Source organism: Pyrus communis, chromosome 5 (assembly GCF_041283825.1).
Source record: "Pyrus communis isolate YQ-2024b chromosome 5, ASM4128382v1, whole genome shotgun sequence".
NCBI classification, from domain to species: Eukaryota; Viridiplantae; Streptophyta; class Magnoliopsida; order Rosales; family Rosaceae; genus Pyrus; species Pyrus communis.
Genome location: NC_142569.1, coordinates 68,534 through 82,021, shown reverse-complemented (window position 1 = coordinate 82,021; position 13,488 = coordinate 68,534). Strand labels below are relative to the sequence as shown.

Here is a 13,488-nt window from a genome sequence, read left to right as displayed (position 1 = left end):
TCACAATACTAGCATAGTGTTAATTATAGTATCAAACTCAGGTTGCCTGATTTGTATATATAGATATCATACTTACTCAAACTACTATGGAATGCTTAGGATGACATGTGAAGAAAACGATATGACAAAGAACTAAATAGTACATTTTTTAAATAATTGATTGATGATGGAACCTAAACTAAGTGAGACACTGTGTTTGAAATATATTGCCCACCTTTTGGATCTTTTAAGGTCGCTTTAAGCACGTTTGAAATTACTCGAGTTAATAAATGTCTCACTCAAAATATTACCATTGTTTTTAGGAGTCTTAACAAATCACTTATAGTACTGTTCACTTTTAACGTTAATGATATTTTTACTATAAAAAGTCACCCATGGTACTATTCACTTACAATACATTTTTGTCATTTTGGTTAAAACTCAAAGTTTTTAAACTCTTTTCTTTAATTTTCGTATTGTTTTTTAGTCCTCGAAGTATCTTTATGAATTTATAAACTTAAAAATAGATAAGTAAATGAAACATGTTAATGTAGCTTGGAAGTGATATATGGGGGTCTAAAAGTCTCCCAAATATTCTACAATGTGGCGAAACTTACGCGAAAATCTTTTTAAAAAATAACGTTTTGTATAAATTCGTGAAACTGATTTTTATAAGAAAAATGTGACATCTGACCATTTGAGGATTCGCAAGAAATTTTTGGCGGCTGCTAAACAGAGGCAGACGCACTTACATGCAAGGAGGGTCAGGTAACCCTTGCATTCCAGCGAATATTCATGGATAATTTACATAATGTATTTTTGAAGGTTGAAATTGGTCTTCATACAAGCCCTTTAACTGTTTGATAAAATATCTCAAAGAAGAGTCGTTCTTCTTATTATTATTTGTTTCTTAAATATGACCTAGCCAATAAGATGTCATTTTGGACAAAGTCACTTTATAAAAAGTAAATTAAAAATGCAACAACTAAACAAAAAAGATAATCTAAAACTTTGAAGAAAAAAAAAAGACTCAGAAAACCCCCCAAAATCCCCAAAACTCAATTCCAAAATTTCAATTCTAATTCTCAACCCCCAATCCCACCAAACTCACTTGCTAACGCCCAAACTTCTACCACCTCACTTTGGCGATCATTCCAACGACCACCAAAATTTAATCTTTCAAATTTCAAAGTAAGTTCTTCATAACTTATTAAATAATTTACTTTATGAATAATAAAATTTGAATATTGTGAAATTTATTGCGTAACCGAATAATTGAATTTAAATTTCTTTTATGAATAGTAGATTTATTTATTATTATTTTGTTTCTACAGTTGCTACTTGTGACATCCCGTCCCGGGATTATTAAAACGTACTAGTGAAATGACTTTTCTACCCCTAGATCGTCTCGTTATGTTTTTGGTTGTTTTGTGTGGTGTTGGCAAGTGTAGGGCCACACACACACACTGTCTCACTCTCCCTCACCCTCTGTCTTCTCCCTGTCTCTCTCTCTCTCTCGCGTACTCCCATTTCTTCTTCTTCTTCCTTCAAACGTACGGACACACACCAAGAACCCTCAAATCATCACAGATCGAGGGAACCAACTACACCGTTGAACTCGTGAGGTCGAGGGGAGCACAGCCATACCATTTTCAGGTGAGAAATCCTTCGTTTTCACGTCGATTCGACAATGGCCGATTTGAGTACTATTCATGCAAAGATTATTCATTGAGTTTTTGGGATTTCTAAGCTCGTAGATAGCTTGGTGGTGTCACGAGGAGCCTCGGAATGCTTCGTTGAACGATTTTGGACGTCGGGATCACCGTGGTCGAAGTTGGCCGAGTTTTGAGTTTTGAGACAGGTATAATCGCGTGGTTTTTAGCTTTTAAAAGTAGTCTATCATGATTCTACTAGTCCTAAGCTTCATTTTGGTCCAAGAATCATGAAAAATGGTTGAGAAACGAACGAGAAAACAAGGTTTGAAGTTTTTCCAGTTTTCCGGCGCCGGCGACGGCACCGGAAACTGAACGGAGAAGGTGACGGAATATTCCGTCAGAGTTGACGGAATATTCCTGACGCCGTTGACGGAATCTGTCAAAACTGACGGAATATTCCTCACGGCGTCAGTTGACGCCGTCAGTGTGCGCCGCACGTGCCTGCTCGTGGCCGGCGCGTGGGGGCGTGTGTGGCGGAGGAAAATTTTTCTAAAATTATGGTTGTGATCCTGAGGTTGTGTAGAGCACGTTGGTATATTCATTTGTCCATTTTGAGCAATGTATGAGAAGTTATTACGAGAAGTTGGTTATGTGCTTTAAAGTTAACGTTTTTATAGTTATTTCGCATATAGGTGACACGTACCCTGAGGACGAGCGTTCGCACTCGAGGCAGGGGGGCTACGACCCTTCCACATACCAGTGAGTGGGCTTTTGTTTTCCGTATATACCTATATGCATTTATATTCCCAGAAATTGTTTAAAAAGGGTTATTTATGTTATGCCATGCACTTTATTATTATCGTTTATGCACCATCACATGCATTAGTAGTGGCATACATTTATATATGCATATTGGGTGCCGTGGACGCACAGGTAAGAGGTATGCATGTTTACATTTCAGTAGTGGTTTGAGATGATTAGAGAGCTCATAACCTGCACCCCCGGTGTTAGTGCTCCCGCCCAGAGTAGGGCACAGTCCTTCACGTGATGTTCACCTCCCGCACCACACGCTCAGCTTGGATCCAAGTTAGGTGCACAGTCCTGTCGTACAGACCACATTAGGTGGTTCCGACTCGTAGGTGACCCGCGATTATTCGCACAGCCTTCACGTGATCGTAGCACTAGAGCGTACATATGTATTACACCCAGGCCTGTCGTACAGACCACTTTAGGTGGTTCCGACTCGTGGGCAGGTTCAGTTATTGAGTTTGAGATTTGAGCTATATATGCAGCCGTACAGGTCACGTTAGGTGACTCCGGCTGCCAGATGTTATGCTATTGATGTGATTTATACCTGAGCACTTGCATTTCGTTATGAGGCTTTGACATGGCATATTCTTGAGCATGATTGGCATACCCTTGAGCATGGTTGGCATATCTATACATACGTATATATGTTTATTTTCTGGGAAGTATACAGGTTTTACGGCGAGGGGTTAGAATGTATTTTGCTAAATGGTTTTCAAAGAGCTTTGTTTTTGCCCACTCACGCTTTTGTTTTGCGCCCCTCCAGGTTCTAGTTGATTAGCAGTTTCGGTGGTATTCCCAGAGGATTCTCCCGGCTTTTCTGACAGATACTCACCAGCGTAGGGTCACCTTTGGGTGTACTTATGTCGCAACTTTCTTTTGGACTGCTGTAGACCTGCTCTGAAATTGTCTTTCACTTACGCTAGCACTGGTTTAGTACTTTGTATGCTAGTTTTTAATTATTCGTACTTTTATATTATTACTTTATTGGCTTCCGCACGTGCACATGGCTACGTCACCTTCGTGTGACGGCCAGCACGCTCCGATCTCGGTCGGGGTGTGGCACTACTGCTCAGTGGAGAGAATCTTTTTCACTATGATGTTGTGAATAAAAGTCCATTAACTCACAAAATGGAAGATCATTGAGTGTTAGCATCGTAATTTACATTAAATGCAATGTTATTTTTTTTTATTAATAATGAAGCTATAAAGCAGCACTAAAATATAAAAACTCGTAGTGCACAGTTATAACTGTACTGTTATTTATTTTTTTAAGTTTTAAATGATAGAACTATGGCTTCATTAAAATTATCACATGTCTGAGATTCTATTATTTAATTTAAAGTTATCACATGTCTAAAAAATATTTGTGAATTTCTACATGAATAATTTTTCTCAAATCCACCACTAAAGAAAATGTTATAGAACATTTGGATGCAGTATTAATCATATTTTGAGCCCTGAGTATATTTATTATGAATTTTTAAGCAAGAAAAAAAAAAGCAAATAAAAAAATTTGAAATTGATAGAAGTAAACAAAATCTCCGAATTGTCCTTCAATATGACTACTACATAACTATTACAAAGTTTAAAATGCGGGTAGGAATTTACCCTTTATTCTGAAGGTGGCAGCTAGTGGAGGTTAATTATTTGGAAACATCAAACTAGCTAGAGATCAAATTAAAGCCTGATCAATCATCAATACAGAGAAGACTCAGAAGAGAGAAGTACATATGATTACTGTTTTGTAGTGCATGCATGGTTGAATTTAATAGTCAGTCCTTGTCGTCGTTGCTGTATATATGAAAATCAGGCTGGTTGGTGACCGATCTAACCCAGGCCCATTTGTGGTCTCTCGTGTCGACTTCATTTTTAGCCTTGGCAACCTCTTCCAGTGGAATGTAAGCATAGTTTCCGTTGATGGGGCCAGACACAAATCCAGTATAACCTGCCATGACTCCGTGGATTGCTGAATGTGCCACCAGTGTGCAGTACAAGTTATCTGTTGAATTTGCAGCGACCGCGCGTATCATGTATGTCGGATCTATGTACTTGACAGTGAAGAGCTCATTTGGGTGCTCCCTCTTCCACCACTTGTTTAGCTCCGACTTCAACCACTGCCCAACGTCAAGGAACACTGGGTTCCCTGATTCATCCTTATTATTATCAGCATGATGATCATTGTTATTAGCCTCGATCATTTGATCCTGTCCAGCTCCCTCAGCCACTACTAACACTGCGTGTCCATTCTCCCTCAATCGCTGCTCAAGGAACTCAAATAGCCCTCCTTTTCCTTCCAGGTAAAATGGAGTTTCAGGAATTAGGCAGCAGTCCACGTCACGGCTGCTCAGTGTTGCATGTAGAGCAATATGCCCTGTACTTCGACCCATTAGCTTCACCAACCCTATTCCATTCACTGCACTTTCCGCCTCCACATGAGCTGCGCTGATTGCCTGCTGTGCCATTTCTACCGCTGTCTGAAACCCAAAAGACCTGTCGATGATACCTACATCATTGTCCACAGTTTTTGGAATTCCAGTCACCGCAATATTCAGTTTGCGCTGACATATCTCATGATATATCTCAACGACCCCGCGCATCGTGCCATCTCCACCTATGATGTACAACTGTTTGATAATATACATATTAGTTATCCATGGAGATTATCATAGCATATAAAGTTAATAACTCAACTAGCTCGGGTTATTCATAACATAACCATTTACCATTACAATCATGTTTTGTTGGTAGTTGGTACACATATAAAAGCGAGGGTACTCTGTACCTTCAAATATAAATATATATGTGGCAACTGAGTTTATTAGAACACAATTCATGGTTTTGATAATTCTGACAGAAAGACACAAAACAAAAAATTAAGTTTTGCGGCACTTTTAGTCATCACTTATCGTCGTATCAGTCTAAGAAATTATTAGACAAGTCACTTATAGCTATGTTTTATGACACTTTTAGCCATTACTTATAGCTGTGTTTGGGCTAAAAGTTGCTACATTCTCTACAAACATGGTTTTAAACCTGTTATAACAAATGCTTAGTTTTTGTGTAGTGGCATATAAATACGCCCGTCCTCTCGAACCAAAAATTCATAATACCCATGCCTACTATTGAATTTGATATGAATGTTTGAAATTAAAACACATCTATTTATAATCCCCCTTTGATACCAAATTGAAAAATGGGTGACCATTCATTTATTCTCCGTTTTGATATCAAATCTTAAAATGGGTACTCATGAATTCTTTGGTAACCTGATAACTAAGAGAACATTTCTGATCCAAATACATCTAGCATCAGCTGGGCATTGAACACAGTTACTTTTACATGTGTAGCTAGGTTAGGTAGTAGATAATCATCATCAAGTCATAGAGAAATCACCACCACACAATTTTCGTTTAATTTATAAATAAATTAAAGAGGGCTGAGGTTGCGTACTAGAGGAATATATAACTCAAATAGTAAAGGAATTAATTCAAATTGATTGACATGAATGACAACCTGATTATAGCCGCGACGTTGGATGGCATCGACAATCTTTTGAAGATCAAAACCGCCTCTGGAGGTCTGGAGATGGGTGCCGCCGTTCTTGTGCCAGTTGTGAACAAGCTTGGGGTTGAGTGGGAGGGGTTCCGTAGAGTAAAAGCCACGGTAGCCAGCCTTGATACCAAAAATGTGACGGACCCCGTAGAGATCCCAGAGGCCAAGAACAAGCTCTCGGACGACGGTGTTGAGACCCGGGCAGAGGCCACCGCAGGTCACAATAGCCGCCTTGATCCTGGACGCATCGAACAAGATTTGGCGTCGTGGGCCGGCGCGGTGGTATGCCAAGGCACTAGTAGTAGTACTAGAGCAGCCTTGTTTTGCTTCTTCACCGCCACCTCCACCTGCTGCTGCAGCTTTCGGTTGAGGGTGTTTGTAGTCGTAGATGATGTGGCGGAGGACGACATCAGATGGGGCTATGTAGAAACAATCGGACTGGGAGAAGAAGGGGTTGTGTTCTAGGGGGTTGGTGTTGATGAGGTTACTTTGAACTAGGTCTGAATCTGATCCGAGCGAGAGATGATCAGTTAGGAGGGGTAGTTTCTGGAGCCTCACACGATTAGAGAAGGGCAAGTATATCATCACCCGATCTTCATCATCATCATGTCTTCTCGTTGCTGCTGCTGGGTCTGTCTGCGCCACGGCCATCGTCTTACCTATTTCCTGGCTAGTTTATAATTATAACCAAATATATCACAAACAATTAAACAGCCACAAGTTTTACGCAAATATCTCAAATGAAGAATGAATCATCTCCCTGAATGATATATATATATATAATAAGAGCATGCAACACTCAGCTGATGAGGTCCTCTACAGTTCAACATCTGATCTGATCTGATCAGACAAAAACAAAACTGCACGTGGCGCCCCCTCTTGCAAGACAGTAGACACGTACCCCCTCCGCGTTGTCAAATGTCAAGTACATGATCATGATTCGTCAAAAAAAAATATATAAAAAAAATTACATGATCACGATATTTACATTTACAAGGTTTGAGTCAATCAACGAATTTGGTTTGACAAATTAATTTTCAAAAGATCTGAAACACAACTGCATATCGTTATTACAGCACTTTAATTATAATACGAAAATTTGTTTGTTAGTCGTATATACCTTGAAATAGAAAATTGTACATTCTTTTTAGTACAAGTCAAATGATACATTACGTGATTTGTGAACTCATAAAATTTTCTTCTGATTAACGCCCTTTTAAAGAGCTTGTTTTAAAATTGTTTCGTTTTTTATCTTTCTTTTTACTTTTTATGTTAAGAAAATTGTTAGGGTGACCTCCTAGTACCATTCTTGTTTTAAAGATGGAAAGAGAGTGCATGCAATAAATAGTGATATAAAGAAAATTGAAAAATGAAGGATAATTGATGATACATGAGACTATGAGACTATGTGCAATGATTGGGGTTAAAATTTAAAAATTTAACTGAGAGAATTTTAAGTTATAACTCAGAATTTTTTTTTTTTTTTTTGGTTCAATAATTATGATAAATTTTAAATTTGATATTATGGAATGACGTCTATATATTTTCGCCTTAGCTTAAAAAAAAAAAAAAAAAAAAAAAAAAAAAAACTATATACATATATATATATATATTTTAATTTATTTTTATGAACATTTTAAAAAATATATATTGAAATTTAGATTAATAATAAAAAAATCACACAACCTATCACATTCCTAAGCACAACCTATATATTTTTACTTCTCACACACCCCCCGTTAATTTCTGTCATTAAATTTTCTTCAGCTCATTCTATCTGACACTCGGAATTAAGAGGGTGTATGAAAGGTAAAAATAATGTATGGATAGCACCACCCTTTATAGAGTTTTTGGGTCATATTTGAGTTAAATATAGTTTGTATTTGTTTTAGTGTTGGATTTAATTTTGTGCCTTTAGACTTTTTTTTACTATTAGATTTGCTCATATTAAAACAAAAATAAATTGAATATAAACCGTTAGATCAACCAATGGCCCATTTATGGCTAAAAGAGCCATTACTCATTAGGCTTATGGACGGAGCCACATTGGGCCTAGAGGGGGCAGATGCTCCCACTAGGTTGTTGTTGTTGTTGTTGTTGTTGTGTGTATGGAAAAAATGCAATGCATATAGCAATCCCATGTGATGCAACATTTTTGGATATGAAATCTATGAAGAATTGATTAAGAAATCGAATGGAGATTAAAAGATGAATGATAATATGGTTATATAGAGAGAGATGTTTGATGGTATTGGTAATGAAGTGGTCATGCAACATTTTTAAAAGATGAAAATGTGTCAAGCGATATTATAATATGTTATATGAAAACCTTATGGATTAATATATGTGTTTTGTTTGATAAATTCATGACCTTCTTAATTTATGACTTTATTGTTTGAGGATGTCCCCATCTATATAGATTTTTGACTTCGTCCTTGATTAGGCTCCCAAGTAGTGGTTGACAAAGCTGTCAGCCGTTGGGACCCAGTGAGTGCAGCTTTGTGGCGTGTTGAGCTTCCGACGTAAAACTTAGATGCGCTTCCCTCATTTGTTCAACGCGTCTACACATAATGTGGGCCCAAATCTTTAACCCAGGCTTAAAACTTGGGTGGAATATGGCCCAGATTTTCCCACATGGGTTATTTAAAGCCCAATAGTTGGAAAGCTATTGGGTGGGTTTAAAGCTTAAATTTTACACTTTAATCCAACCATTACACATGACCTAAGACTGAAATAATTATTCAACCAAGCTAAAGCTTCTATTTATGGAGAAATTTTTTGCGCTACTAGAAATACAAGATGGTACATCAAATGTTCCGCATTGTGGTTTATATAAGATGGTACTCCATTACCGCAAGAAGCCACGAGCGGGAAAAATGAAAATGGATGGTGGCGGGTGGGTATCAGGGAAAGGGAAGGTGGGGTGGGTGAGGGGCGGGATTGAGATTTAACCCAAATTTTTTTTTTCTCTATTTTTTTAATTTTTTCTTGAATTTTTAATTTCTACGTGGATCTCTTAGTGACACTTGGCGCCCAATCATTGTCTATATGAGCGCTACGTCATCAGTTAACGGAAGACTTAACAGCCAGACTAACGGATGTATGAGACTGTCTCAAAATTAACACTTTAGGTATGACTCTGGGACGAAAAAAACTTCATGTACCAAATATTGAAAACCATGAAACTTGAGAGTATTAAACTGATATTTACCCTAAATTCAATGTATTTTGATATATGTTTCATGCAATTTTAGGGCGGTCTGTCTCGGTTACCAAAGGACAAGTCATTTAGCGTAGCATTAAGAGTCCTCCATTGCGATGTCTTTACTGGATCTCCTAGTAAGGTTGGCTTCTGAACGCGTTTCCTAAGAATTGGGATTAAAATTATGTAACGTACGGGTAGTAACACAGTACACTGATTACTCTTAAAACATAAATTTGTGCGTGATTTCCACTTCCACAGGTTTACAAGCAAAACATTGAATTTGCAGCGATTGGATTATTGAACATGCACAATTCGGATGGAGCTGATGAAGCAGTTGAGTGCTTTATTCATAATTCTAGCAGTGAAATACACATCTAAGGGACGATGAGGTGTAGCTTTGGAGCTTACTCGAGTTTAAAGCCCAAAGCTTGCACAGTGAACTCCAAAGACGACGAGGAATTTGAATTCAGAGGTGAAGACGACAATCTTTTGACAATAACAGTTCCCGCCACAATTAGTTTTATTGATTCAGATTTAGGTATTTTAGTTTAGACAGATTCAAAATTTGAAATCTTAGATAATCTTTTTAGTCATAGTTAAATAGCTTGAACAATATATGTGAATTTGTATTTATGTGGGAAAAATATAAAAAATGATACCAGGATTCCTGTATATAATCATTTCAATTTCAAGATTTGTGATGTGGCTGGGTGTAGAATGTCGGCGGGTGTTTTTTTCTGTATGTGGTCGGACAACCATGTGATCGAGTCATCCATACCAATCACCAATGAAAAATCCCATAGTTTGCTAGCTGGAAGAAATACTGTATGAACAAGTACGAATAGTATAGTTGTGATTTTAGCGCAACCATCAGGCTTGGATTTTCCCTGGCAGACGAGAAACGCTTCCATATGCAAAAGCACTTACACAAAAAGGACTTTTGTGTGAGTGGTAATGTCTACATACAACTACTCACATGGAATAATGAAGGGACAGAAACTATGGGAGAAGCTCACGACCGTGCATACATTGATAATTGTATGTTATTCAAAGTTTTCCTAAGACTCAAATGTCCTCTGTATAGACTACAGGTAATTAGGTACTAGGTACCGACTCCAGGACTCAGTTATTTTGAAAGACAATCATGTAAATCTACTGGGAAATTTCAAATCGAAGGTAGCCACCATCGGTTTTCAGCAAGGAACGTATAGAAACGCCAATATGAACACCAATAAATAACAATGAGTCCCTGTCTACTCAGAATCTGCACTTTCATTCAACTCACCTAACTTTAAATGACTAATTTACAATCAAATTAGAACATGACCAAGAATTATACACGTATTTCAATTTCGTTTATATAAAGAAGGGATCCATAACCTTCATATTTAACCACAAAAACTTAAAAATAAAAATAAAAACTGAGAATGTAAACAAACGCCAGATAAACCGCTTTCAACATGGCACATGAGATCAAACTTTCAACTACAACAGCCTCCAGCTTGAGAGGAAGCGCCATCTCTGCCTCCTGATGGTCCTGGAATTCCACCATATCCAACTTTTATGCCATAAGACTGCAAACAAGACCAAGAATCGGGAATAAGCTCATACACAGCTCTCTTTCATTCAACATAACAAACTGTTCAATTTGTCTCTGAGCATCCACAAGAAGGCTTTTTGTTCATTTCGTATTTTATTGCGATATCGTTTTATTTTTTCAGAGAGTCAATTCAATGAGCATTAGGCAAGACCCAGCCTCGTCTTTATATATTGCAAATGTGAGCTTACCCATTACATTTTCAGGTTACTATAAATTTAAGCAACCGTAATTTGCAATCACAGAAGAAAATTATTATGCAACCCACCAATATAAAATGCATTCATATAGTGGCTCCATGAAACCATATAGTCAATCATTACTTGGCATTCACAAAGTACTCTGCAATATCAAAAACACACTTTTATCCTCCCTACCAAACAGAAAGCACTAATGAGAACATAACTATACCGCAGAAATTTTCTACATATTTTAATAAATATCAAGTAATAGATAAGGAGGACATGTAAGGAATGATTCATAAAGAGAGAAAGCTAACCTCATTTGATACATCAAACACTCCATCTTGAATCTTTTTGTATATGGTTGCAGCAGTTTTTATAAATGCCTGAATGGATTGGAAAATGCAACTATTATTAATAAAGGAAAGGTAAAAAAAAAAACATGATGAAGATATCAGTTTTCTTAAAAAACAATGGCCATCAAAAAGATAATATTTTGTCACCTCCTCAACATTCTGAGCAGTTTTAGCAGACGCCTCCATGAAGATCAAGCCGTGCTCCTTTGCAAACTGCTCCCCTTCCTCTGTGCTCACAGCCCGTCTGTGAGCTAGATCGCACTTATTACCAATGAGCATAATTGTCATGTTTGCATTTGCGTGTTGCCTCGCGTCCTCCAACCAGCTAGCCAAGTGATTAAAAGTTTCCCTCCTAAGAGTAAGGGAAGGAATTATCGTCATCGCCAGTGCCTTAACATGGCATAGTAAGGTGCTTAATGCTCTTCATCCACACTAGCATATGAATCCAGTAGATTACTGGGATCTCGCCTGAGCTTTTACTTGTCTAATGCAATAGGCAAAACACAGCAAGAGAATTTTTAAGCCTAACCTAACTGGATAATAGAAGTATGAGGAGTGATTTTCCATGTGAATTGTGATGGAAATACCTTCTCCGAAAACAATTTATTTACAGTGAACAATACACTCTGAGAAACTTATAGGGAATCAAAGCAGACGGGGTTATATCTTACTCGAAAAACCACAAAGAAAAATTGAATATGACAAAGTGGTGTCCATAGTCCATAGTTCATAGTCCGTCGTCCAAAGTAAGAGATGCCGCATGGCGATAGTGCAACAAAGAATCCAAAATTATTATGTTGAGGATGAGGTTAGAATTGAAAGAATACCTGGTGATGTCATAGACAAGCAAGGCACCAGCTGCCCCTCTATAGTAGGACCGTGTTATGGATCTGAAAGACTCTTGGCCAGCCTAAAATTATATAAATATAATGTAAATTTATTCGCATGCGCGGAAAATCGTAAGTCGAAAAGCTTAACAATTGCATTGAATTATTATGTCAATTCCATAAAAAAAATTAATTAAAATGAAAGAATGAATGAATTTGTAAGAAAGAAAGAAACCGTGTCCCAGATTTGGAGCTTGATAGGTTTGTTGTCGATGGTGATCATCCTGGCTCCAAACTCAACGCCAATAGTTAAATCGTGCACTGGCTGAAACCTCTTGTCGGTGAACTGAAGAAGAAGACATGATTTTCCAACTCCTGCAACACAACACAAATCAAATCGCAATTCATCAAAACGAGGACAAGGACAGAAGAATAATTAAATTAAATTCGATTAATGCACAAATCAAATCAAATAAATAAAAGAATAATTGAAGGAGTACCAGTATCGCCGATGATAATGTACTTGAACAAATACGCGTAAGACATTCTCTGTCTGTCTTATCAACAAAACACCAACAAACAACAAGTTTGATCGAATCCAATGATCGCAAATTAAATTCTAATTCCAAAACTAAGGTTTGTCTGTCTGTCTGTTGTTTAATTTATTGACAATTTTAATTGTAATTTGTACACGGAACGGAATCCACAAGGGAAAGGGAGTAGGAGTGGGGGTAGAAAAGAAAACCACCGAAACAAAACAGGGGAGAGAGAGGTCAAACCAAATCAAAAGCGAGAACGTCTTCCCTTCCCTTCTCTTGTATACAACCGCTCTCCGTCCTCGCTGTCATTTCCTCCTTCACCAACATCACTCCCTAACAAGTTTAACGAAAAACTTCTGTTACTATTAATTTAACAAAAAAATTACATTTTTACATTAAAAAGTTAATTCTGGTATTATTTAATTTATCTTTTATTTTATCCTTATCATTAAAACTTAAAGTTTTCAAATTTTTTTTATTAATTTTCCTATTATTCTTCCCATTTGGGCCTTCTCCCATTTTGTGTTACGGCCCATTTTTTTTAATGCACACCAAAACTGTAATTTAAGTTACACATTAAAACAAGACCGTTGATTCAGTACTCGGTGAAAGAACCTGAGCTTCATGTTAGTATATGTTTGAAAACTATAAACAGTGGAGAAGATGAAAGGAAGCATTCACTATTCCATTTCTGTCTAAAGATGATGAAAACAAACGGCTACGTTCTTTGGTATAAGCAAATGTCTTGTACAAATTCAAACCTAAACCAAGATACCATGAGATTGT

The 13,488-nt window shown here is 37.3% G+C and overlaps 2 protein-coding genes across 3 annotated transcripts; both read right to left on the bottom strand.

Moving 5' to 3' along the window:
- Positions 1-3,948: 3,948 nt before the first annotated feature.
- On the bottom strand, positions 3,949-6,793 carry PFK2 (phosphofructokinase 2). Its single transcript, XM_068465242.2, has 2 exons — positions 5,958-6,793; positions 3,949-5,068 (listed from the first exon to the last, which is right to left on the bottom strand). Exons 1-2 carry the CDS (start codon positions 6,645-6,647, stop codon positions 4,217-4,219), a joined length of 1,542 nt encoding a protein of 513 aa, XP_068321343.1. The 5' UTR covers positions 6,648-6,793; the 3' UTR covers positions 3,949-4,216.
- A 3,662-nt stretch (positions 6,794-10,455) lies between these two features.
- On the bottom strand, positions 10,456-13,018 carry LOC137725987 (ras-related protein RABB1c). 2 transcript variants are annotated; one of them, XM_068464835.2, is made up of 6 exons: positions 12,664-13,018; positions 12,399-12,538; positions 12,164-12,246; positions 11,484-11,688; positions 11,298-11,366; positions 10,456-10,775 (listed from the first exon to the last, which is right to left on the bottom strand). In XM_068464835.2, exons 1-6 carry the CDS (start codon positions 12,707-12,709, stop codon positions 10,683-10,685), a joined length of 636 nt encoding a protein of 211 aa, XP_068320936.1. In that variant the 5' UTR covers positions 12,710-13,018; the 3' UTR covers positions 10,456-10,682. The 2 variants fall into 2 exon arrangements, with proteins under 2 accessions (XP_068320936.1, XP_088549635.1); XM_088693509.1 differs by having other exon boundaries at positions 10,456-11,140; positions 12,664-12,954.
- Positions 13,019-13,488: the final 470 nt, after the last annotated feature.